Genomic DNA, 25,212 nt, shown 5'->3' with positions numbered 1-25,212 from the left:
TATGCAAATGAGCAACTTAACGCTCTTGAAAGTTGCCGCAACGCATTGCCCGGCTGCTTACAGAGACAATAAATGCAGGATTTTCCCTGCCATTATAAGGTTTATGTGCAGCACCTAACCGCTAAGAATGAATGTAACTAAAATACCTTTCTCAGATATGATTGGTTGTAGGTGCACTTCTTTAGCAAGTGCTCGCTTTAAGCTTTTTGAGTGATATTTATGTATGATCTGCTGTTGCTTTTCCATTGTTTTAGACACAGATATGGTGATAATAACGGTCCAAAATGATGTGAAAAAGATGCTAAACTACCACAAACGGGGACACAACCGACTACAAAGAGACTCCAAATGACCACAGAGACCCAAAACAACCAAAAAGAAAACAGAAATGCCCAAAAGAAACAAAATGTATGGGGAAATAGCATTATTTTTAAAATGAAAAACACTTTTTTTTGAGGAAGGACTTGGGTGCTTACGTGCACCCAAGTCCTTCCTCAGAGCTAGGGGAAAACACTGTAAATGGGAATGGGGAAATGACGCTGCCAGTGCACACGCACCATGATAATGTCCCTTATGTCCTATCCATCCATATCAGAGATGTTTTACCTGGCTCGCTGAGGGCGAAGCAGCCCACCTTCTCTCCGGTGGTGAAAGGCGTGATCCACTGCGTTTTCTGTTCTTCTGTTCCGTTCTTCAGTATCGGCCCGATGTAGAGAGACTGCGAGCAGAACAGGACATTAAACACCGGCACTAATGGCGTTTTTCCATTACATGGTACCTGCTCGACTCTTAGGGGTGTAAGAAAGAGATTTTCAAAAAAGGAAATAGATTGTTTTTTATTATTTAAACGTTATAAAATATTCATGTAAGACAGTGGTTCACGTTTATGTTGCGTTTAAACCCCCTACCACTAGATGGCTATGCTGAGAGGCACCACTAGTGTCCTCGCCTAGCAGGGCCTAGCAGGGTCTAGCAGGGCCTAGCAGGGCCTAGCAGGGCCTAGCAGGGTCTAGCAGGGTCTAGCAGGGTCTAGCAGGGTCTAGCAGGGCGTAACAGGGCCTGACTTTTTGCTAGAAGCTAACAACGTAGCTATGGCTGAACTTTGGCCTACTTTAGCATATCAACATTAGCTCACTAAAGAACCTGTGAACCACAATCCCAAACTGGCAGTTTGATTTTCTGTGTACTGAATTGTTAACCTAAAGTAATCTTCTTTGACTTTTATGAAAAACATGTCTTTAAATATTAGTTTTTCTAAAAGTATACTTAAAAATCGATAGATAGATAGAGCCTTTCGCAAAGTATCAAAATATATTGCAATATATTGAATCGCCAGATTCTTGCCAATACACAGCCCTATCGACACTACTCGCAATTTTTGGTTTTCCGTTATGATAAAAAGTCCCTGGTACCTGCTAACAGGTACTGTTTTTTAGTATCACCTCCGTTGAGGCTCCCAGCGAGCTGAGGAGATACCAAAAGGTGACGTGAAAACATGCAGACTCCTGATTGGTCGGAGAGAATCGTCACTAATCACTGCGTCATCACTGCTAGCGACAGACGGGGGTGTCCTGAACAAACAAAACGATATTACCTGCGATAAATAAAACTGATATTAAAGTGTGCTCAGTTCTGCTGCTTTCAGTGTTCTGCTAAAATACAACAAGCTGCTTGTTGAATTCAAAACTAATGAAAAAGGAAATCATTTCCAACTTTCTTTAAAAGAACAAATCGAACATTGAATTGATTATAAAAAAGAAAAGGCAGCACTAGGGCTGCACCCAATCGTTTTCAAATAGAAAGTGAGATTTGATAGAATGCGATTAGCTTTCTGCCGAGATATTCTTTCAACTAACACAAACAAATCTCTGGGTGTCTTTTGCGATGCGTTTATTGCACCAGCTGATATTGCGATGACAATACAAAAACGATTTATTGTGCAGCCCTAGACAGAATATCACACAGACTGTACTCACATTATTTACAGACACCACGACTCCCGTGCTGGCGCAGCCTCGGCTGATTTCCTCCATAGCCAGACTGTACGCCAGGTAGTCCATCCCGGCTCCACCCAGCTCCTCGGGGACCTCCATGGCCATCACCCCCATCGCCCCCAACTCCTGGATCTGGAACACCATTGAGATACCTTAACCCTCTTGTTAACCCTGGGTCAAATTTGACCTATTTTCAAAGTATTTTATTTTAAATCAGAAATATTTCAAAAAGTGTACATCAACGTCTTAGCTTCAGCGCCACATTATCTCTTTATACATTAATCTAGAAAATATTTGGGCGTTTCCCAGAACTAAAAGCGGGACACGTAGCGCTCGTGCACGCACACGCTTTTTAAAAAATATGAACATGTGCCATATTTCTCAAGAGAAAAGTGAGTCCTGCTTCCATATAAATTGTCTTTTCAGGAAACCGTCACCTGTAGTAAGTAGCAGTGAGTGATTGGGACCTTGAACGAAGGGGAAGTTAAAACGTGAATATCAAAACGTCTAGCCAACTTCACCGCGCTTAAAACGAGACCGATAAGAAGAGGCATTGTTGAAAACAATGTTTACAAATATACATTGTAAGGTTGGTTGGACACACACACACACACACACACACACACACACACACACACACACACACACACACACACACACACACACACACACACACACACACACACACACACACACACACACACACACACACACACACACACACACACACACACACACACACACACACACACACACACACACACACACACACACACACACACACACACACACACACACACACACACAGCTGAGTTTGTTCTGAACATTTTGATATAAAACACACAGGGATCAGTTCTAGGCAAACACCTTTAAAAATGTAAATGTAAGAAGCTGTGTAAACAGCTCTGTACCTGTTTGGCAGGGTAAGAATGCTCCTTGTCCAGCCTGGCAGCGATGGGGGCCAGTTCTCTGTCGGCGAAGTCTCTGCACGTCTGTCTAAGAAGCTGATGAGTCTCCGGTAACTCTGCCAGCTGGGACAGACTTCGACAGCCAGCGAGACACACTGCGAGAGCTAAAAAAAAAAGGACAGAAAAACATCAACGGTTCAATACCAGAGAGTCACCGATGTTCAGGGAGGTCAGCAACAGAAGGTCTGTCACTTTGGTCCAGACTGAAACATATACAACTTATAAAAGAAATACAATATGCACGAATAGTCAACACATTCTCACTCCCATTGCATGAAACAGTGTTTCCTTCAGGATTTGTTTTTTTTTTTTGCAGTGGGGGCAGGTCCAAACACCCCAAATGTGAAATGGAGCTGACACTTTGCTGCAACACAAACTAATATATTTATTCACCTCTATTGACACAATGAGGCATATTCTCCGTTGTGAATGAACTGTATTTGTTGAGTTACTCTATAGGCCAACTTTGATCTTGACATATAGGCTATAAGCATCCTGTAGCAAATAATAAACCCACTATTAATGACATCATCTTAATGCAGGGTCACTACCTCAGCATGTAAACAATGCACCTAAAATACTAACGTTCTCCGACGTGCACTCTAACAATGCAGCCCCTATTTCTGATACCATGGGGGCAGAAATGTTGCCATGGGGGGCCGCCACGGTCAAATCAACATAGAGGAAACACTGTAAAAGCAGTCGATATTAACACTTCCTGCAATTTAAGTGCATGATAGTCCGTATCCACGACGTTCCCCCACATTATCTGGTGCACAACTAAAACAACTTTTGAACGTACACACGTTCCACCAAAACAAGTTCCTTCCAGAGGCTATTTTGCAGAGGCGCCGTGGCTCCGTGTTGGTTTAAAGAAATGCCGATAAACCAGAGCACATTTTTCTCCCATCCAGGAATGCTGTGTGGACTAGCCAGACCTTCCTCCGCAGCGCTGTGGAGGAAGGTCTGGCAATGCGAGACTAGTGCATGAGTGTACCTCTCGCTTACTTTTTAAACATAAATTGCCTTCTAAAAGGTGAAACACTCCAGGCAAAAACATTGTTTTTTATGGACTGGACAATTTTGAGATTGTGGGTCGGTCTGTGTCTTGCACACCGTATGGATTTTACAATCCATATTTAGCGATAAAGACATATCCCAAAGGTACCCTTTGAAGAAACCTTTGACTCTTACAGTGCCTTGCGAAAGTATTCGGCCCCCTTGAACGTTTCGATCTTTTGCCACATTTCAGGCCTCAAACATAAAGATATAAAACTGTAATTTTTTGTGAAGAATCAACAACAAGTGGCTCCCAATTATGAAGTGGAACGAAATTCATTGGCTAATTCAAACTTTTTTAACAAATAAAAACAAAAAGAAAAGTAAGTGCGCAAAATTATTCAGCCCCTTTACTTTCAGTGCAGCAAACTCTCTCCAGAAGTTCAGTGAGGATCTCTGAATGATCCAATGTTGACCTAAATGACTAATGATGATAAATAGAATCCAGCTGTGTGTAATCAAGAGAGCATCATGAAGAACAAGGAAAACACCAGGCAGGTCCGAGATACTGTTGTGGAGAAGTTTAAAGCCGGATTTGGATACAAAAAGATTTCCCAAGCTTTAAACATCCCAAGGAGCACTGTGCAAGCGATAATATTGAAATGGAAGGAGTATCAGACCACTACAAATCTACGAAGACCCGGCCATCCCTCTAAACTTTCAGCTCATATAATGAGAAGACTGATCAGAGATGCAGCCAAGAGGCCCATGATCACTCTGGATGAACTGCAGAGATCTACAGCTGAGGTGGGAGACTCTGTCCATAGGACAACAATCAGTCGTATACTGCACAAATCTGGCCTTTATGGAAGAGTGGCAAGAAGAAAGCCATTTCTTAAAGATATCCATAAAAAGTGTCGTTTAAAGTTTGCCAAAAGCCACCTGGGAGACACACCAAACATGTGGAAGAAGGTGCTGTGGTCAGATGAAACCAAAATCGAACTTTTTGGCAACAATGCAAAACGTTATGTTTGGCGTAAAAGCAACACAGCTCATCACCCTGAACACACCATCCCCACTGTCAAACATGGTGGTGGCAGCATCATGGTTTGGGCCTGCTTTTCTTCAGCAGGGACAGGGAAGATGGTTAAAATTGATGGGAAGATGGATGGAGCCAAATACAGGACCATTCTGGAAGAAAACCCGATGGAGTCTGCAAAAGACCTGAGACTGGGACGGAGATTTGTCTTCCAACAAGACAATGATCCAAAACATAAAGCAAAATCTACAATGGAATGGTTCACAAATAAACATATCCAGGTGTTAGAATGGCCAAGTCAAAGTCCAGACCTGAATCTAAATCGGGAATCTGTGGAAAGAACTGAAAACTGCTGTTCACAAACGCTCTCCATCCAACCTCACTGAGCGTCGAGTTGTTTTTTGCAAGGAGGAATGAGCAAAAATGTCAGTCTCTCGATGTGCAAAACTGATAGAGACATACCCCAAGCGACTTACAGCTGTAATCGCGCAAAAGGATGGCGCTACAAAGTATTAACTTAAGGGGGCTGAATAATTTTGCACGCCCAATATTTCAGTTTTTTATTTGTTTAAGAGGTTTGAAATATCCAATAAATTTCGTTCCACTTCATGATTGTGTCCCACGTGTTGTTGATTCTTCACAAAAAATTACAGTTTTATATCTTTATGTTTGAGGCCTGAAATGTGGCAAAAGGTCGAAAAGTTCAAGGGGGCCAAATACTTTCGCAAGGCACTGTATATGGCAACCCAATACAACAACAATATTATTTCATGCTTTGATTTTGATCCAGTTTAAACAAGGAAGAAAACTTTCTATTTACTCATTTTAAGTTATAAAATTATCTTAAAGTAGCGAAGAAAACAGTATACAATGCACGCACACACACACACACACACACACACACACACACACACACACACACACACACACACACACACACACACACACACACACACACACACACACACACACACACACACACACACACACACACACACACACACACACACACACACACACACACACACACACACACCTAAAGGATCATTAGGAACACCATACTAATACTGTGTTTGACCTTATCCTCTCAATATGGGCCAACATTTCTAAAGAATGCTTCCAGCACCTTGTTGAATCAATGACACTAAGAATTAAGGCAGTTCTGAAGTCGAAAGGGATCCCCCCCCCCACACACACCATTACACCCCCACCAACACCACCAGCCTGCCCAGTGGTAACAAGGCATGACTGATCCATGTTCTCATTCTGTTTACACCAAATTCTGACTCTACCATCTGAATGTCTCAACAGAAATCGAGACTCTTCAGACCAGGCAACATTTTTACAGTCTTCAACTGTCCAATTGTGGTGAGCTCGTGCAAATTGTAGCCTCATTTCCCTATTGTTAGTGGAGATGAGTGGTACCCGGGGGGGTCTTCTGCTGGTGTAGCCCATCCACCTCAAGGTTGTGCGTGTTGTGGCTTCACAAATGCTTTGCTGCAGACCTCGGTTGTAACGAGTGGTTATTTTAGTCAAAGTTGATCTTCTATCAGCTGGAATCACTCGGCCCATTCTCCTCTGACCTCTAGCATCAACAAGGCATTCCCCCCAAAAAAACGTCACATTTTCTTGAGGAGACGACGCCTTAACCCCTCGCCAAACACGCGCACCTAAGTACTCTCCAAAAGCTAGGGAAAAAGCTGCAAACATTCGGCTTTAGTGCTGCACCTAAAGCTTATAATGGCTGGGAGAAAACCCCGATATATACACACACACACACTCGTTTGTCAAATCCACTTTATCGTTCTGTGATTTGACGCTTTGATTAACTGGTCTGAGTCGTGTCAGCAGCTGCAGCCGCAGAGATGCCCACGGCGAGCCAGAAGTGACTGAGTACGGGTGTAATGATTCAGAGCTCACGCTCAGATACGATCACATTCGATTTAATTGGCTGTCAGGACAAGGGGAAATATAGGAAGTGCAGAGAAAGTCAAAAGACAACATTATATTACCAATATTGAATGCTCTGACGGCTCCTAGGCCACAAGACCTATCAAGTCCATTTGGGTCTCTCTCTCTCTCTCTCTCTCTCTCTCTCTCTCTCTCTCTCTCTCTCTCTCTCTCTCTCTCTCTCTCTCTCTCTCTCTCTCTCTTCTCTCTCTCTCTCTCTCTCTCTCTCTCTCTCTCTCATTAATGGAGAGGAAAGTCAGGGGTGTAATGGACAAACATGTTACTGTAATGTAGGTAGATTTCACTTTGGGCTCTCTTTTTTTTCTTTACCATTTTCTGACAAATTAAAAAAAAAATAGACCTGTAGATTCAGCTGTAATGAATATTTGTGCAGAAACAAAACACAAGTTGATTTCCGGTAAATCATAGTTGAAATATTGACTACTAATTGATTGAGTCACTTTTCGAGCAAACACAGCAAAATGTTCTCTTGTCAGCTTCTCATATACTCTCTAATTCTCTGTCTCACATCACAGTAAACTGAAGATCTCTGGGTTTTAGACTTTTTGGCTGAACACAACTATACATCTGAAGACTCGGGCTCTGGGAAATTGTGATCGCCGTTTGTAATAAAAGACATAAATTGATAATAAAAAGCAGCCTTGGATTGTTTTTATGTGGTCGCACTTCACTTCAGCATTCCCACGTTCTGCTACTTTATACTTGTACTCCACTAGATCTCACTACATTTGTCTGGCAACAGACACGTTAAAGGGTAACTACAGTTTTTTTTCAACTTGGGCAACCTTTGACATTGGTCCAGTATTGAGATAACTGCAGTCGGCAGCAGAAAAACAAGCTACAATGTAAGTTAATAGGGCAACTGTCCAGCTTGTTTTGCCGCTGACAGACTCAGATTAATATTCTAAGTGTCTGACTACATTATGGAAAGGATTTCTAAAGGAGGTCGACCTTCCTGTTAAAGAGTAAGATCCTTTTTTTAAACATAAAAACATCCGTGAAATTGCGTTCGCTAAACCCACCAGACTCCATGTAAATAATCAGTCATTTTAGCATCGTAAAACAGACTTCATTCAAAGTCGACAGAAACTAAATAAAACTGAAAAGCCATTTTGGGTCGTCTTTCCACTTTTCAACAACCGCAACTCTAGTTTTGGTTGAAATAAACACATAGTTTACTGATTTACATGTGAAGATATGTTGGCTCTACACACGCTAAAAGTATTGTTTATTTAAATGGAGTCTGGTGGGTTTAGTGCTAGCGACTTCAGAGCTGTTTCTGGTTAAACAGGAAAGACATCAAAGAGATTTTAAAGGTCTATCTCTGAAGGGATCCTTTCCATAATGTTGTCAGACACTTAGAATATTAATCTGAGTCTGTCAGCGGCAAAACCAGCACTTTTGTTTAGGTAAATACAAGCTGGACAGTTGTTCTATTAACTTAGATTGTAGCTTGTTTCACCGCTGCCAACTGCAGAGATCTCGCTTAATACTGGACCAATGTCAAAGATTGTTGTTCCTATCAGTCACTTAGACACAAAAACATGAGGACATAGGGTCCAGGTTGAAAAAAAAACGGTAGTTACCCTTTAATTCAGCAGGAATCCAGAAACAATCAATACTAGTTTAGCTACATTTAGCTTATAATACTTTCACTTAAGATAAAAGGATCTTAATACTTCTTCCAAGACTGATAAGTCCATTACAAAATACTGAAAAACTCTCGAGAGGAAAACATTAATTTGCATGTTTTACTGCAGTAAAGGATCTGAATACTCCTTCCACCGCTGTCAATGTTCCTACTTTCCTGACAGTCACCTGAACGCAGCTCCAGCTCGCTGGCTAGCTTTACATTATTTAGGTGAAAGGTTATCGTCCTCTTCATTAGTCACCTTCGTCTCAGTCTGACGGTTTTAAAACCCTCAAAGAGACTAGACTAGTTGTCAAACTATTTGCCAACAAGTTGACATAGATGTCATGGCTGAAAATGAGTCGGTAACGGTTATTTAACGGTTTTTAACGGAGCTAACCGCAGCTAGCCGACTGACCTTATTTAGCCGAGGAGCTAGCTAGCTAACTGTAACTGTAACGTTAGCTAAGTAACGTTAAACTGTTTCCCTTAAAGCTCACCACCGCGTCTCTTTTGTCAGTAACCAAAGCTGGCAACCATTTATATTTTCACCAACACGTTATTCAACGTCACGTTAGTTTCTTCGGGGTATTACAAGCTAAGCTAGCTAACTAACGTTAGGTTTGATATTGCTCTGTGGTATTTCCAGTATTTATCCTCACGAAGCTAATATGCTAACATTAAATTAGCTAGCTAAGGCAAGCAAGTTTGGTTTCTTATTATAATTTTTTCTCTACATGTACTCACCTTTCCTTGCTTTAAAAAGTGCAGCCATGACTCCTTTCTCCTGGCTTCAGGTAGCAAACTATCTTTCAATGAGTTTGACTGAGGTGATATGAAGCACGCTGCTGCCTTTACGTGCTGTCGGAATTATGGAATAGGACGTGGGCGCAAAAGTTAAGTGAGTTCAAACTGCATTTGTTTTTTTGTTTAAGGGTCGATTTCCCTCGTGTACTAATAGAATACTACGGAAGAGGATTAGGGCCACGTGTGAAAAATGTATTTGAGTTTCTGATTTTTTATAAGTCGGAATTCTGAGTTCAAAGTTTAAGTTACAATTCTGAGTTAAACGTTTTTATTCAAGAGTTCACATTTTTGTCTCATAATTCTCACATTAAACTCAGAATTATGAACAAACTCTAACACATTGTAACACATCACAAGTGACCCTAATTTTTCTTATTTTTCTTTCCATAAAATACACTAATATAGCAATGCAACTGTATTATTTCATAACTCTCGAGCACCGATGGAGGAACTTCCGAGGATCCGTGAAGGCAGCACGTGGCCCAGCTTTAACAGCTCTCCAGATATGTCAGGTAAACTCTCTTTCATTCAATTCAGTGTAAGTCTCCTAATTATTTACTCTCTGATAAAGGACCAGCCAGGCTCTTAAAAGCGAAGACGGTAAAATAATAATTCATATTGATGTATTATTAAATCACAGAGGAACATTATTCTTATAGACTCAGTTACTACCCCACCTGCTGTTTATTTTCTGGAATAACTACTATGAAATAAATACCTGGAGTTTTTCTTTCCCAATCCGATACCAGTGCATAAAAGAAATTATATACATATTTATTTTTTTAACTGCTGTATAACCCTGTATGGATACGATGGATGTCCTGTTATCTTTTAGTTTTCACAGTCAGTCACAACGGAAAAAAACATAAATAAACTACATTAAGTTTTTTTAATTTTATATATATATATATATATATATAAATATTTTTTTTATAAATCTTTTTATTAGATTTATTAGATTACACATACAATGCATCCAGGTAGTCTTGTCGGAAGGTAGCAAAAACCCTATCCTACACAGCGTATGTTGAAAACGTCAACCAACTTAAAGGTCCCATGGCATGAAAATGTCACTTTATGAGGTTTTTTAACATAAAAAACTAGAAACCCAACCCCCGTCAAAAAGCCCAATGGATTCGGTGCATCCCTACCACCGTCCAACTCTTTAGTTGCCGACATTACACCAAACGATTGTTCCTCAAATCTATGAGGGCATCCCCTGACAGTACCTAGGTAAGGACTACTAGCCAGTCAATAGAGCTGTTTGGAGCAGTTGGTGAACAGTGTTTTCTGTTGGAGATGGTAAGTCCCTTTGGGGGGGACTTTGGGTTTTTTCACTTTGGAAACCTATAACGTGCACAAAAAAAGATATATAATAAGATAAAGGAAAGGGGAAAAGCCAAAAAGCATAATATGAGCTCTTTAAAACTGAGACATTATGAGATTGTCTTTAGATGTGAGATGGTGTCAGACTATTTTTTTAATGTTTTTTTCAGAGTTTTCTAGTGTATGCTAGGCATTAGAGCAGCAAAAACCCCAACTTTTGAAATGACTCGAATGTGCATAGATGTTTATTTTTCTCCATCCATGTATTTACACTTTACTTGAAGGTATCTACATAAGAGTGACATGACACTGTCATGAACACATGAACTCTAACCCTAACTCGTCATGACAAAAACCAAATGACACAAGAAGTGTTTTGTCTTAAAGGTCCCATGGCATGAACATATCACTTTATGAGGTTTTTTAACATTAATATGCGTTCCCCCAGCCTGCCTATGGTCCACCCATGAGAGAGAGACATCATGGCTTTCAAACGAGCAAAGTGACAGTTGGTCAAGACCACACCCCCACCATCCACCTTGCCCCCCCCTCCCCTCCCCCCTCTCTCCTCCTCAATAGCTACAGACACAGAAATGGCACATCCTAAGGAAAGCTCATTGTGGGACTGGCTCTAGTGGCTGTAATTCTGCACCAAGGCTGAATTTCAGGAAAGAGACTTCAGATACAGTATTAGGGGACCACTAAGGTCTATATAAAAGAGACTTCAGATACAGTATTAGGGGACCACTAAGGTCTATATAAAAGAGACTTCAGATACAGTATTAGGGGACCACTAAGGTCTATATAAAAGAGACTTCAGATACAGTATTAGGGGACCACTAAGGTCTATATAAAAGAGACTTCAGATACAGTATTAGGGGACCACTAAGGTCTATATAAAAGAGACTTCAGATACAGTATTAGGGGACCACTAAGGTCTATATAAAAGAGACTTCAGATACAGTATTAGGGGACCACTAAGGTCTATATAAAAGAGACTTCAGATACAGTATTAGGGGACCACTAAGGTCTATATAAAAGAGACTTCAGATACAGTATTAGAGGACCACTAAGGTCTATATAAAAGAGACTTCAGATACAGTATTAGGGGACCACTAAGGTCTATATAAAAGAGACTTCAGATACAGTATTAGGGGCCCACTAAGGCCTATATAAAAGAGACTTCAGATACAGTATTAGGGGACCACTAAGGTCTATATAAAAGAGACTTCAGATACAGTATTAGGGGACCACTAAGGCCTATATAAAAGAGACTTCAGATACAGTATTAGGGGACCACTAAGGCCTATATAAAAGAGACTTCAGATACAGTATTAAGGGACCACTAAGGCCTATATAAAAGAGACTTCAGATACAGTATTAGGGGACCACTAAGGCCTATATAAAAGAGACTTCAGATACAGTATTAGGGGACCACTAAGGTCTATATAAAAAGAGACTTCAGATACAGTATTAGGGGACCACTAAGGTCTATATAAAAGAGACTTCAGATACAGTATTAGGGGACCACTAAGGTCTATATAAAAGAGACTTCAGATACAGTATTAGGGGACCACTAAGGTCTATATAAAAGAGACTTCAGATACAGTATTAGGGGACCACTAAGGCCTATATAAAAGAGACTTCAGATACAGTATTAGGGGACCACTAAGGCCTATATAAAAGAGACTTCAGATACAGTATTAGGGGACCACTAAGGCCTATATAAAAGAGACTTCAGATACAGTATTAGGGGACCACTAAGGCCTATATAAAAGAGACTTCAGATACAGTATTAGGAGACCACTAAGGTCTATATAAAAGCATCCAAAGAGCACCATGTCATGGGACCTTTAAACGTTTATGACTTGTTTATAATGTTTATGTGTCATGTCACTCTTATGTAGATACCTTCAAGTAAAGTGTAACCCCCAAAAACATTAGAGTGGCTTTTCTATAGAAAGAATAAAGGATAATCCAGCCAGGAAAGGTTTCAGGTTTTTAACAACATGTTTATTTTTTAGCACCATAAAAAGTCAGTGATCGTTGTCCCGTTTATTTGCTCTCATTCTGTCTTTCCTTTGGGATGGAGCGATGATGATGGTGGTGGTGGTGGGGATTTAGGAAAGGATGGGCGTTTGGAGAAATAAAAAGGCTGAGAGGGCTGCGTGGCTACGACAGCACCAGGCGGCCAGTGGGTGTCATATCATTCACTTGCTGGCGGAGGTGAAGGTGAAGCATCCTCTCTGGTGGAACTGCATGTCCCTGATACGACGCATGGACTGGATCTGGGGCTGGTAGGCAGAGAAGTCGTTGTAGTGTCTGTAGTCACCGCACTCAAACAGGTACTGGTAGCCTCTGTATCCGGGGTACTGGTAACCCACCCAGCTGAGAGGCACACATGGAGAGGGGCGGAGAGTTAACGCTGAGTGTCAGTATCACTTAAATCTCATGGTTTCTTACAGTCTCAAAGTTTATATCGGGCTCCTGGTTTGTTTTTGAATCGATTTTAAGACTTTTGTTTGTTTTTACGACCATTATCGTTCATAGATTAGGTTTTAATGGTCCCTGAAGTGGTTCTAGTGATCATTAAAACCCTTGTGTGGTCCTCTGGGTGACCCGAAGGACCACACAAAGGTTATGTACTTCCGTTTATTTTGTTGAGAATTGCTCTCTAAACCCTGTCTCTTGTAAAGTAAGTAAGTAAAGTTTGTTTCTAGAGCACATTTAAACACAGTTTAAGCTGACCAAAATGCTGTACAAACAAGCACTAAGGTGCTGTATTAATCCTTGTTTTGTCCTTCGGGTCACCGGGACCCGTAGGACCACACAAGTTAAAGAGGTTAGGTAAAGCCCATGGTGTTTTCATTGAGGAGGCTCTAGAGGTTCTCAAGAAATGTTGGTTGGGCATCAATGACTAGTGTTAAGTTAATTTTTTTTTTGGGCTGATAATTTGCCTTTGGGAGTGTCAAACACTTCATTTCCTGCATTCTGATACATTTTTTACCCACCAAATTATGGTGGAAACATCTTTATCTATGTGAAGGAAAATACAGGTGACAATTCAAAATGTAAACACATGGCATAGGCAGTAAGGGGGCCTTTACATCAGCAAATCTTTTTAAATCTAATTTTTATAAAGATGTTCTATTGTTATTGTGAGCTTCTACTGGTCCGTTTAACAAGAGATTTAATAAGCCCAGGGTGTTTAGTGGCCATTGAGGAGGTTCGAGAGGTCCATTAGGGAGTTATAGGTGTCCTTTAGGAGACCCTAGAAGTCCTTTACTATGTTCTGTTGTGACTGGAGATTTTATAATGGTCCTTCGGGAGTTTCTAGGGGTAATCAAAGAGATTCTAGTCATTGAGAAGGTTTTAGGGTCCTGTGAGATGTCCGAGAAGCCCAGGCTGTTTAGTTGTCATTGAGGACGTTCTGTAAATACATTTGACTATTTATTCTCTTTACTTAGGTTAATTTTTTGTGTATATCTTTAGAGCGTCTTGGACTTTTTCTCCCTGTCCCTTGCTGCTGCAACACTGCGAATTTCCCCCATTGTGGGATTAATAATAAAGGGTTTTGAATCTTGAATCTTGAGTCAAGTGGTCCTTCGAGTCCGTTGTGGTCGTTGCGGATAGGGCTGGGCAATATGTCGATATTATATCGATATCGTAACATGAGACTAGATATCGTCTTAGATTTTGGATATTGTAAAATTGTAATATGGTAAGTGTGGTCTTCTCCTGGTTTTAAAAGCTGCGTTAGAGTAAAGTGACATACTTTTCTGAACGTAGCAGACTGTTTTAGCTGTTCTATTATTTGCCTTTACCCACTTAGTCATTACATTGACAAGTCTCATGATAATTTATAAAAAATCTCATTGTATAAATAACATTTTGTTAAAGCACCAATTGTCGTTGATGAATATCATCTCAATATCGACATCGAGGTATTTAGTCAAGAATATTGTGATATTTGATTTTCTGCATATCGCCCAGCCCTAGTAGAGGGTGTGTTATTGGACCTTTTTATGAGATTTTTTCGGGATCCTCTAGGTGGCTGAGGATCTTTGAAGCTGTTCTGGAGGCTTGTGGTCGGACACTGTATTTCACTGTGAGACTTTGGAAGCCATAAAATAACTACAAATACACATTTGTCAACAAATAAAACAGCATGCAGTCAGCTTTAAGCCTTGTGATGACATGCCATCCTACTTCTCATGAACAACTACTTTGTAGTGTGACTCTGGTAAACCCCCGCAGCTTCCTCCGAAGCAAAACAACATTCGCAGTACACAGGAGGACCATTTTTCATTATATATGAAAAAACGAGCAGATGGATTTACTCTCAGGCTGCATCGCAAAGTCTTTGCTCATAACCATGCATCTTAAAAACACTTGATGCTCTACTGAATTCATTCTTTCATGGTACTCGGTGTGTACTCACGCTCCTCCAGGGACCCTCACGCTGCCCACTCTGTCACAGAAGCCGTGCGCCCAGAGGGTTGGCACATCATCCTCCTGGATCTCCATCTTGTTGCCCTTGAAGTCGGAGAGCTCATACAGGCAGATCTTGTGCTCCATGCTGTCCTGCAGGGGGGGGGGGGAATTAAGAATTTATGTTACATCAGCTTCAAGGCTGTTCTCATGAAGCGTTCGTACATATAGATACGTTAAGTAAAGCACTTTATTTCGTATGTATTCCACGTATTTATTACTGTGTGCACCACAGTGACTGCTGCTGTGTAAGACCGCTCTGGTCCTCATAAAACACAGCGCTTTCAAACCAGGTTGAGTGGAGTCCACGTCCCGGGGAAAACACAAGACTTTCACCCATGAAACGCGTGTTTGTTTCCCGGGATTGTTTTAATCCAAACCACAAACTTTGTCCTAAACTTAACCAGTCGTTTTGGTGTCTAAACTTAACTGTCGTTGCCGCGTGATGCTCACTTTTTGTCAGCGAAACTCAACTGCCACAGCCTCTGAAAGGCCCATCATCTCGCAGTGCTCTGTACCCGGCTCACAGTAACCTTGGCTAAATTCAACTGTAAAGACTGCTAAACTTGCCTTATTTTGTAGGATATCATACGAGTTTCTGTGCATAAGTTTTCGTACGATATCATACGAACCCGATCATGAGAATGAATGAACTGAAATACTACTTAGAGTGCTGCCAATGTAGAGCCGAGCCACACAAGCGGAGTTTAAAGTATCCTAAAAAAGGATCTCGGAGAAGCAAAATTGTCTCTAGAGGTGAAACAATTTGTCGATAAGTCAATCAGTCAATCGGTTAATAGTTTCAGTTCAAATACTTATGATGGAAACATTTCTTTCACTACTTCTTTCTTTCATTACAGTATGAACAGTATGAACGTCTGGTGTTAAATAAGAATTCAGGCGCTACTTGCAGGTCTTCCGATACATTGCATGCCTTCCCTCACAAGATGTCTCTCGCATCTAAAAGTAGCACTTTCCTTTAATGCCTTCATATAAAGATAGGGATTGCGCATTCAATTGAATTGTGATCGTGATTTCGGCTCCTAGCTATCACAAAAGCAACTTAATCGAGGAAAAAACAAAAAAAAATTACCTTTCACATTAAGTTTTTTGCAAGTCAGCTCTGTCTTGTGTTTTGAACGACACACGCACTTTCGCCAATCCCGAACGCAAAAACTCTCTCAGCCAACATTTAAATATATATATTTTTTAACATTATTAATTGTAAGGGGAATTTTGAAAAGTTCATACGGGAAAAAGTGAAGGGGCAATCTCACAGTTCAAGGTGTTTTCACGGTTGAGTTGTTTCATGGTTTCCCTGTTTTTTAAGTTGAATAAATGCAACATTCAAGTCCAAAAGTCAGCCACTAATCGTGGTAAAAAATGGTGATTATGATTTTTCTCGCCCTACAGACCATTTTGGCGCGTTATCAAGACGCATAATCGCTTTTTAGCGTGTTTATCAACGTAATTCGGCCGCCATTGACCTACATGAAGAGTGAATTTTCACCATGGCGAGTAGTGTAAATGGACGTAGGTCCTCGTAAGGAGGTTGGCTGCGGTGGTGGGCTTTACGCAAAGTCATGATGCCATGTTGCGCCCTAATATAGGATGATATTCATGCAGCGTTGTTTCACTGTACCATGCGGACGGGCCTGAGGGACATGAGGCAGTCACTGCGGTAGGAGTTGCTCCAGGTGTCCCAGCGAGGATACTCTCCCTTCTCCAGGATGAACATCTCCCCACGGAAGTTAGTCTGCTCATAGGCAACAAAGCTGGAGGAGGGGCGTCCGCCGGGCGCAGAAGGGGTTGCAGAGGGACAGGAGAGGAGAATTAGAGGAAAGATAACAAGTGAAACATATGCGTCAATATACCGAGTCTGTGTGTCCACTTACGGGCCGCACTCCACAATGATACTACGCACTCTATCCATGCCACGGTCACACACGTTCATACACTCATTCTGGACCTCGATCATCCTGCCCTGGAAGTTCTCCTGGTCGAACATCATGATCTGCACACAGAGGAAACATCACAGGTTATCACAGCACATCCCCCCCAAAAAACAAGGCTTTCTTACATTTCAGTAAAAAGCTACATGCTCTCCCTAGAGCCGCTGCAAAACACACAGACTTTCTAAATATTCTTTTAAAAACGTGACTCTAGGGCTGCAAGTAAAGGTTACTTTCATTGTCGAAGGTGTGGATTATTTTCAAGATGAATGGATTAGTTTTTTTGGTCTCTAAAAGGTCAGAAAATGGTGAAAAATGTGGATCATTGTTTCCCCAAAAAGTCCCAATATGACGTCATCAAATGTCTGGTTTTTGTCCACAACTCAAAGATATTCAGTTTCCGGTCCCAGAGGAGAGAAGAAACTAGAACAATATTCACATTTTAACAAGCTGACATTGGAGAAGTTTAGCTCTTTTCCCATAAACATTGACTCGATTAATCGATCATCAAAACAGTCTGCGATTAATTAATAGTTGGCATTAATCGATTCATCGTTGCCATTTCATGAATTCTTTCCAAGCATGAAATCCTTCAACTCTAAATTGGCCTCAAGAATCAGTGTCGGAAAGTGTATTTACTCAAGTATTTTCCTTTTATGCTACTTTATAGGGCTGGGCGATATGAAGAAAATCAAATATCACGATATTTTTGACCAAATACCTGGATATCAATACCGCAACGATATCGTAGTGTTGACTATCGGTGCTTTCACAAGATGAGAGTTTAGATCAATAATCATCGGTAATGTGGATATAATGACTAAGTGGGTAAAGGCAAATAATAGAACAGCTACAACAGTCTGGTAAGGTCAGGAAATGACATCACTTTACTGTAATGCAGCCTTTAAAACCAGGAAAAGACACCACTTATGCCATATTATGATATAACGATATCCAAAATCTAAGACGATATCTACGGTAGTCTCATATCACGATATTGATATAATATCCATATATTGCCCAGCTCTACTACTTTATACTTGTACTCCGCCACATTTCAGTGGGAAATATTCTACTTTAATTAATTAATTGGAATAAAAAGAAACTAAATCTAAGTAATGTCAAGCAAAAACCTGTATGAAAAGCTGCCTTTAAAGTGTCTGTTCACTTTAAGTCACGAAGATTTTGGGGTTGAATAAACTTTTCAAAAAACTCAACAGTACTTTACAATTCTTTGTTTTTCCCAATCAAGACTTGAAATGATAACGGCACTTGCAGATTTACAAAGTAGTACAACATGTAAACGTACCAGGGTGTTTCATTACTTAAGATTGAATCAAAGTTATGGTTTTCTTTTATTACAAAACTAATCGATTAATCTTCGCAGCTCTACATGACTCTTATGAATTCTTTCCAAGCATGAACTCAACTCCTTCAACTCTAAATTGGCCTCAATAATCAGTAGCTTTTACTTAACTCATATTTTTTAATGCAGGACTTTTACTTGTAACAGATTATTCCTCCTCTGTGGTATTAAAAACCTAATCTTTGCAGCTCTGGGCAGTTTTCTGCCTGTCTGGATGGGAGGATATGTTCTTATTTTGCGCTTTAAATAAATCAGACTCACTCTGTAGGATCCCATGCCGGGCTCTCCGGTCTTGGTGGCCTTGCTGGAGGCAGCGGGGGCGGGGGCTCCCTTGTCCTTGGCGTCGGTGCCCTGGCTGGAGGCGGACTTGGCGGTCTGAGACATGGTGAGGGGCTTCAGGAGAGTCTGGGGAGAGATGGAGGGAAGACACAGGGGGGGATGGACAGAAATAGAGGTGTCAATGGAAAGTGACAGCCTGGCAGACGGAGAAAGTGAAGGAGAAGAAATGTGGCTCAGAGGGTTGGTAGATACTGTATGTTTATGGGGTTTGGCTGCAACGAATGATTGTTTTCTTTTATCGATTAATGTTTGGGCTATAAAATGTCAGAAAATATGGATAAATGTCACTCCCAGTTCCTCAAAGTCCAAGATGTGTTGTATTGTCAGTCCAAAACCCAAAGATATTCAGTTTAATATGATATAAATCAAAGAAAAAGCAGGAAATCTCCATATTTGAGTGACTGAAGACAGCATTTTCTGCCCTTCAATGTGAAAAATTGCCAATTGCCAATTGCCAATTGTTTGGTCTATCAAATGTCAGTGAATAAAAAAACAAAAAAACAATGTCGCCCGATGTCTTTAAATGTCTTGTTTTGTAGGTCCAAAAACCCAAAGATATTTAGATATGATATAAAACAGAGAAAAGCAGGAAACCGCCATATTTTAAAGGCTTAAAAACAGCATTTTCTGCCATGAAAAATCTACTCTTACGATTAATCCAATCATCATTTGGTCTATAAAATGTCAACAAATTGTGAAAAATGTCGCTTGATGTTTTTAAATGTCTAGTTTTGTCAGTCCAACACCCCAAAATATTCAGTTTGATAAGATATAAAACAGAGAAAAAGCAAAAAAATAATAAAATCTCCATATTTGAGGCTAAAAACAGGCCATTTTTTCCTGAAAAATTACTTGACTATCGAAAACATTGCCTGTTATTTTCCTATCGATCGACTTATCGTTGCAGCTCTAACTAAAACACGAGTGTTGTGTTTATGTGGGGGGGGTTTATTTGGGCCCTTGTGTTTGGGCTCCCCCCCCCCACCCAGGCTGAGGGTGTTTTGCCCGGGTGTGTTGGGCAGGGAGAGGGCCCTGGCTCTGGATGTTCTGCTGTGTGTGTCTGTGTGTCCTTACCTGCGTTAGTAAAGCTTGCAGTGCCGTGTGTGGGAGGCTGGCTCGTGCTGGTGCCTCCAACGCTCGACCCCAAGCTTTTATACTCTGGCAAAGGCCAAACGTAGAGGCTCACAGCACAATAGAAAGCCCGTCGTCATCACAGTTGGCCCGTGCCAAAGCCAGCGGGTCATCGCATAGCCTGGAAACGCCGTCGGCCCCTCTGGCTTGCCTGTAAGCATTTTGCTATCAAAAGAAAAGCCCTGACTAAGGCATTTTCGCCCCCGTGTGTTGGGCTGGTAGGGCTGTAAGCTATGGTTGCATGTAGGGAGGAGGAATGCAAAGGTTCAGATGGCACAAAGAGGTAATCCCTTCTTTATATTATCACCTACAGGGGAACACAGACACAGACACACAACGTACTCCCTGGAAAACAAAGATTTTAATGGATAATTGGATAATAATTTGGGCGCGGGATAAAAAAAAAAGGTCTCTGGGTAGACTGCGGTGCCTGGACGGATGGGTGATTTGTTCATTTATGTGATTTTTTATGTTTATTTTGTTAAAGGATGAGGCTGCGGATGATCCAAATCTTTGTTGTTATCAATAAATCCCATAGAAAAGACCCAAACCAACTATGTGTTAGCGTGTCTTTTAAATACTCTCTGACTTCCTGTTCGTGTCTCTCAGCTACACCCTAACTGGTTCCTTCTGAAGATGTAAATCTTAAAAAAAACAAAACATTTTAAATCGTCCCTCCATCCCAAACATAGCGCTTCTTAGAGCTGCAAACGATAAGTCGACTAATCGATAAGGAAAATAATCGCCAAATACTTTTGATAATCGATTTATCCTTAAGGTCATTTTTCATGTTAAAATGGTAGAAAATGCTGTTTTCAGCCTCTCGTATATGGAGATATCCTGTCAATACAAGACATTTAAAGACATCACCTTGGACTTTAAGAAACTGGGAGCAACATTTTTCACTTTATTATGACATTTTATAGACCAAAACGATGGATCGTTAGAGTCATTTTTCATGCAAAAATGGCAGGAAATGCTGTTTTTTATCCTCCCAAGTAAGGAGATTGCTTTATGTTCAGAGGGCACAAAGAGGTAAACCCTTCTTTCTATCCCCTGCAGGGGAACACAGACACAGGCACACAACATACTCCCCGAAAAACAAAGATTTTGAATCGTCCTTCCATCTCAAACATAAAGCTTCTTGGTTTTTAGTGGAGTAACTGATTTCTTAATGATCTTGTAATGTAGCGCTGCAACAATAAGTCGGCTAATCGATTAGTCGATCGCTAGAAAAATAATCCCCAATTATTATGATAATCGATTAATCATTAAAGTACTTTGGCAGAAAATTCTGTTTTTCAGCCTCTCAAATATGAAGGTTTTCTGCTTTTCTCTGTTTTATATCATATCAAACTGAATATGTTTTAGCCTGGCTCCGCCCTCCTACGTACTTTTACGTCAATTTTAATTTTCCTTCAGTGCTACGTCTGGGTTTGCGGTATATTCACGGGTTTTCTCAGACCAAATCTTTACCGGTCCAATCAGTGAACAGAGGGAGTGGCTGAGAACGATGACGTTGAGGTCGTGCGCTAGTTTGAGTTGTAGTTCCGTAACGGCGGCGGAGAAAGATGCGAGCGAAGCCATTCAGTCCGTTGTGGCAACGCTGGCGAATATCCAGAAGTTAAAGCCTGAGCAAGAACAATCTTTTCTGAGTTGTGTTGGTGGCCGTGATGTCGTGGGCCCTCCTCCCCACGGGGATCGGGAACAGTTTGATTTTCCAGTTCGCTCCATTAGTGGTGAAGGAGTTGGCTAAGGCTAACGCTAGCAATGCTAAGGCTAACGCTAGCAATGCTAAGCCAACGTCACGACCAAACGTTAGCGATTGGTTGTGGCAGATCCAGAGTGGCTCTGGGCAGATCCAATAGTTTTAAACTTCAACAGAGTACCCGCCTTCAAGGAAGATAACACTTGTTAAACGAGAGTGGCCAGACTCTCTGGACACATGAAATGGACCAGAGTCTAGTAGGACCAGGCTAGTGTACCAGAGTCTGGTAGGACCAGGCTAATGGACTAGAGTCTGGTAGGACCAGGCTAGTGTACCAGAGTCTGGTAGGACCAGGCTAATGGACCAGAGTCTGGTAGGACCAGGCTAGTGTACCAGAGTCTGGTAGGACCAGGCTAGTGTATCAGAGTCTGGTAGGACCAGGCTAATGGACCAGAGTCTAGTAGGACCAGGCTAATGTAACAGAGTCTGGTAGGACCAGGCTAATGGACCAGAGTCTAGTAGGACCAGGCTAATGTAACAGAGTCTGGTAGGACCAGGCTAATGTACCAGAGTCTGGTAGGACCAGGCTAGTGTACCAGAGTCTGGTAGGACCAGGCTAATGGACCAGAGTCTGGTAGGACCAGGCTAATGTAACAGAATCTGGTAGGACCAGGCTAATGTACCAGAGTCTGGTAGGACCAGGCTAATGGACCAGAGTCTGGTAGGACCAGGCTAGTGTACCAGAGTCTGGTAGGACCAGACTCAATATCTTTGGGTTTAGGGCTGACAAAACAAGTGATTTAAAGACATCACCTTGGGTTTTGAGAAACTGGGAGCAACATTTTCCCCTTTTGTTTTTCTGACATTCATACACCTGATAGTGGGACAGTGACACAGGGCTAGTTGGTAAACCACTGGACTTGATGAGCTTTCTAATTTCTCTGGTTTTTACAGGATTCAACATAAAATAATTGAATAAAGAGTTGATGATTGGAGAATAAGGCTTAACAATCCTGTGAGCAAGATCAAGCTCATTAGCTTGGTCGCTAACGAAACAATAAGTTTAAAAGACGTAGTATTTGGACCATTGACTCCTGTCCCATATCTGTGCAACACAGCTAATAAACTACAAGCTTTCTCTATTTTAACACATTCTCACTCCCATGGCGTAAAATACGGACGCTTGGTCAGGTGCCTTCGGCGTTGTTATTGGCGCTAAAAGTCTCCTTTAGCGTCAGATCTAAATGCACTTTATCTAAACGCGCTGGGTCGGGACTATTGGTGTCACTTTTGACGCAGTTAGGTTTAGGAAAAGATGGTGGGGGGGCTTATAAAAGGTACGTTTACCTGACAAGAAGAACGGGACAGTTGGGTTTAGGTAAAGAAGAACGGGACAGTTGGGTTTAGGTAAGGAGTAACAGGACAGTTGGGTTTAGGTAAAGAAGAACGGGACAGTTGGGTTTAGGTAAAGAAGAACGGGACAGTTGGGTTTAGGTAAAGAAGAACGGGACAGTTGGGTTTAGGTAAAGAAGAACGGGACAGTTGGGTTTAGGTAAAGAAGAACGGGACAGTTGGGTTTAGGTAAGGAGTAACAGGACAGTTGGGTTTAGGTAAAGAAGAACGGGACAGTTGGGTTTAGGTAAAGAAGAACGGGACAGTTGGGTTTAGATGAAGAAGAACGGGACAGTTGGGTTTAGGTAAAGAAGAACGGGACAGTTGGGTTTAGATAAAGAAGAACGGGACAGTTGGGTTTAGATAAAGAAGAACGGGACAGTTGGGTTTAGATAAAGAAGAACGGGACAGTTGGGTTTAGGTAAAGAAGAACGGGACAGTTGGGTTTAGGTAAAGAAGAACGGGACAGTTGGGTTTAGGTAAAGAAGAACGGGACTCCTCCAACCAGCCTCGTGAAGGATGTGAATAATCATATTCCCGCAAAAGTTAAACTATTCATTTAAAACTGCTGAATTGTAGTGTAACAGCAACACAACTAGAGTAACACAGAACACAAAGCTCTAATGCCGCAACACATTCAGGTTTGTATGATATCATACGAAATAACAGCGACGTGACGACCGGTTACATGACAGTTAAGTTTAGCGTCAGTTACGGTTAAGTTTATCCAAGAAAAGGTGAAAGTTAAGCAGCGGGTATACTTCAGCGCGACACAGTGCTCGGGTCGCCCTACATGGCGCCACTGAACCGGTTATGCTCAACGCATTGTTCGTTGCCGTATCCTCCCAACCACCAGGGGGCGTACAGGCAAAATAATCTGTGAATAAGCAAGAAGTAGTAGAGGAGAAGAGAGCGGAAGTAAAGGAAAGCAGGCAGCCTGGCAACAGTAGTAGACACATCCTTGATAAACACCAACGTACTGCCAAACATTACCTTTATCTACTCTAATCTTTAGCGTGACTGTGAATTGACCGTCTGCCTGTAACACTGTTAAAAACACTCTGTCCCTGAAGCCTTTTTTTTAAGCTTTGACAAAACTATCTCTCATGTTTTTCCACACTCTCCAGCAAAATGCTTCTTCTACTCCCAGTGTGGTGTCTCTGTCTGACCACATATTTAAGGCTGTTGACTCCCTGTGTAGCCTGGTTGACACCAGAGCCTTCTCAGCTGTAACTGAGGGGCCATCCACACGGAAACACTTTTTGGTGTAAACGCACGTTTTGCATCGTTTGGGCCGATCGTCCAAATGAATCCTGTAAACGCGGCGCCCTCGCGGCTTCATTTGGACGCCGAATCCGCATATTGCGTATCGATTCGCTATTCGACCTTACCCCGCGACGACATCTCATAACAACAACAACACCACCTACATAAACATGCATCCGTCCTAATGCCCACAACCAGAGCCATGTCTTTCTCTATCACTCTGCCCACAACGACACGGCACTGTAGCATATAGCCAAGGGGGGTAAGCTTAGCTTCAGAACTGGAACCTCCTATGGCGCCATTTTGATGCTACCAAACGATCACCTCCCGTTAGCATCCCATTGACTCCCATTCATTTTGACGTCACTTTGACTGCGAATAACTTTACATCTGAAGCGTTTAAAGACTCTATTTGTCCGTTGTTTATTTCTAAAGAAACACGACAATGTATAAAAGGCTCCATTACCTTGTACCTCACGTTATGGCTCCGTAGCAGACGCTTTTATAAAAATAGGCTAACGATTGTTGTCATAACCACGAGACTTACTGTCGCACAGTAGAGGAATTACCGTATAGTACAGGAGAAGCTCTCAGGCAGTTTGGACTTCCATTAGCTGTTTAGGTTTAATTACTAATGTTAACTATCATGTTAGTGATCAGTAATTAGCCTGTGCCTATGTTATCTCCTTACATATACCTACGCTCTCCGTCTCTGTAAGATTGGGAATGATTGAGATTTCTCTCGGCACAGCTACCAGAAGACTTCACACTTTCAGACAGGTTGCTCACGTCACATCTACGTCTTCAAGCTCAGTTGGAGGCTGCTCAGTAAC

The 25,212-nt window shown here is 41.5% G+C and overlaps 2 protein-coding genes and 1 long non-coding RNA gene across 3 annotated transcripts in view; 1 reads left to right on the top strand and 2 right to left on the bottom strand.

Moving 5' to 3' along the window:
* The window catches only part of acads (acyl-CoA dehydrogenase short chain), a 25,709-nt gene extending 16,237 nt beyond the window's left edge, over positions 1–9,472 (bottom strand). Inside the window, exons 1-4 of the mRNA XM_039780195.1 lie at positions 9,349–9,472; positions 2,906–3,066; positions 1,977–2,126; positions 607–718 (exon numbers count right to left, since the gene is read on the bottom strand). Of these exons, the coding sequence (XP_039636129.1) occupies positions 607–718; positions 1,977–2,126; positions 2,906–3,066; positions 9,349–9,376 (451 nt within the window). The 5' untranslated portion in view covers positions 9,377–9,472. The remainder of the gene's footprint in view (positions 1–606; positions 719–1,976; positions 2,127–2,905; positions 3,067–9,348) is intronic.
* The window catches only part of LOC120545660, a 22,757-nt gene continuing 6,943 nt past the window's right edge, over positions 9,399–25,212 (top strand). The window contains exons 1-2 of the long non-coding RNA XR_005636720.1: positions 9,399–9,502; positions 9,814–9,920. This is a non-coding gene — a long non-coding RNA (uncharacterized LOC120545660). The remainder of the gene's footprint in view (positions 9,503–9,813; positions 9,921–25,212) is intronic.
* Positions 12,726–20,079, bottom strand: crybb1 (crystallin, beta B1). Its single transcript, XM_039780197.1, has 6 exons — positions 19,957–20,079; positions 18,805–18,948; positions 17,121–17,239; positions 16,868–17,000; positions 15,176–15,318; positions 12,726–13,122 (listed from the first exon to the last, which is right to left on the bottom strand). The coding sequence occupies exons 2-6, from the start codon at positions 18,925–18,927 to the stop codon at positions 12,945–12,947; spliced, it is 696 nt and encodes a 231-aa protein (XP_039636131.1). The 5' UTR covers positions 18,928–18,948; positions 19,957–20,079; the 3' UTR covers positions 12,726–12,944.

Source organism: Perca fluviatilis, chromosome 17 (assembly GCF_010015445.1).
Source record: "Perca fluviatilis chromosome 17, GENO_Pfluv_1.0, whole genome shotgun sequence".
NCBI classification, from domain to species: domain Eukaryota; kingdom Metazoa; phylum Chordata; class Actinopteri; order Perciformes; family Percidae; genus Perca; species Perca fluviatilis.
This window is presented reverse-complemented; position numbering and strand designations above follow the sequence as displayed.

Excerpts from the sequence above, each read along its gene's own strand:
- crybb1 (XM_039780197.1), bottom strand. The coding sequence starts at position 18,927 with ATGTCTCAGACCGCCAAGTCCGCCTCCAGCCAGGGCACCGACGCCAAG. Across the intron at positions 15,319-16,867 it reads CCCTCAGGCCCGTCCGCATG|GACAGCATGGAGCACAAGAT; the intron begins GTACAGTGAAAC and ends CCCCCCCTGCAG. Across the intron at positions 13,123-15,175 it reads GTGAGGGTCCCTGGAGGAGC|CTGGGTGGGTTACCAGTACC; the intron begins GTGAGTACACAC and ends TGTGCCTCTCAG.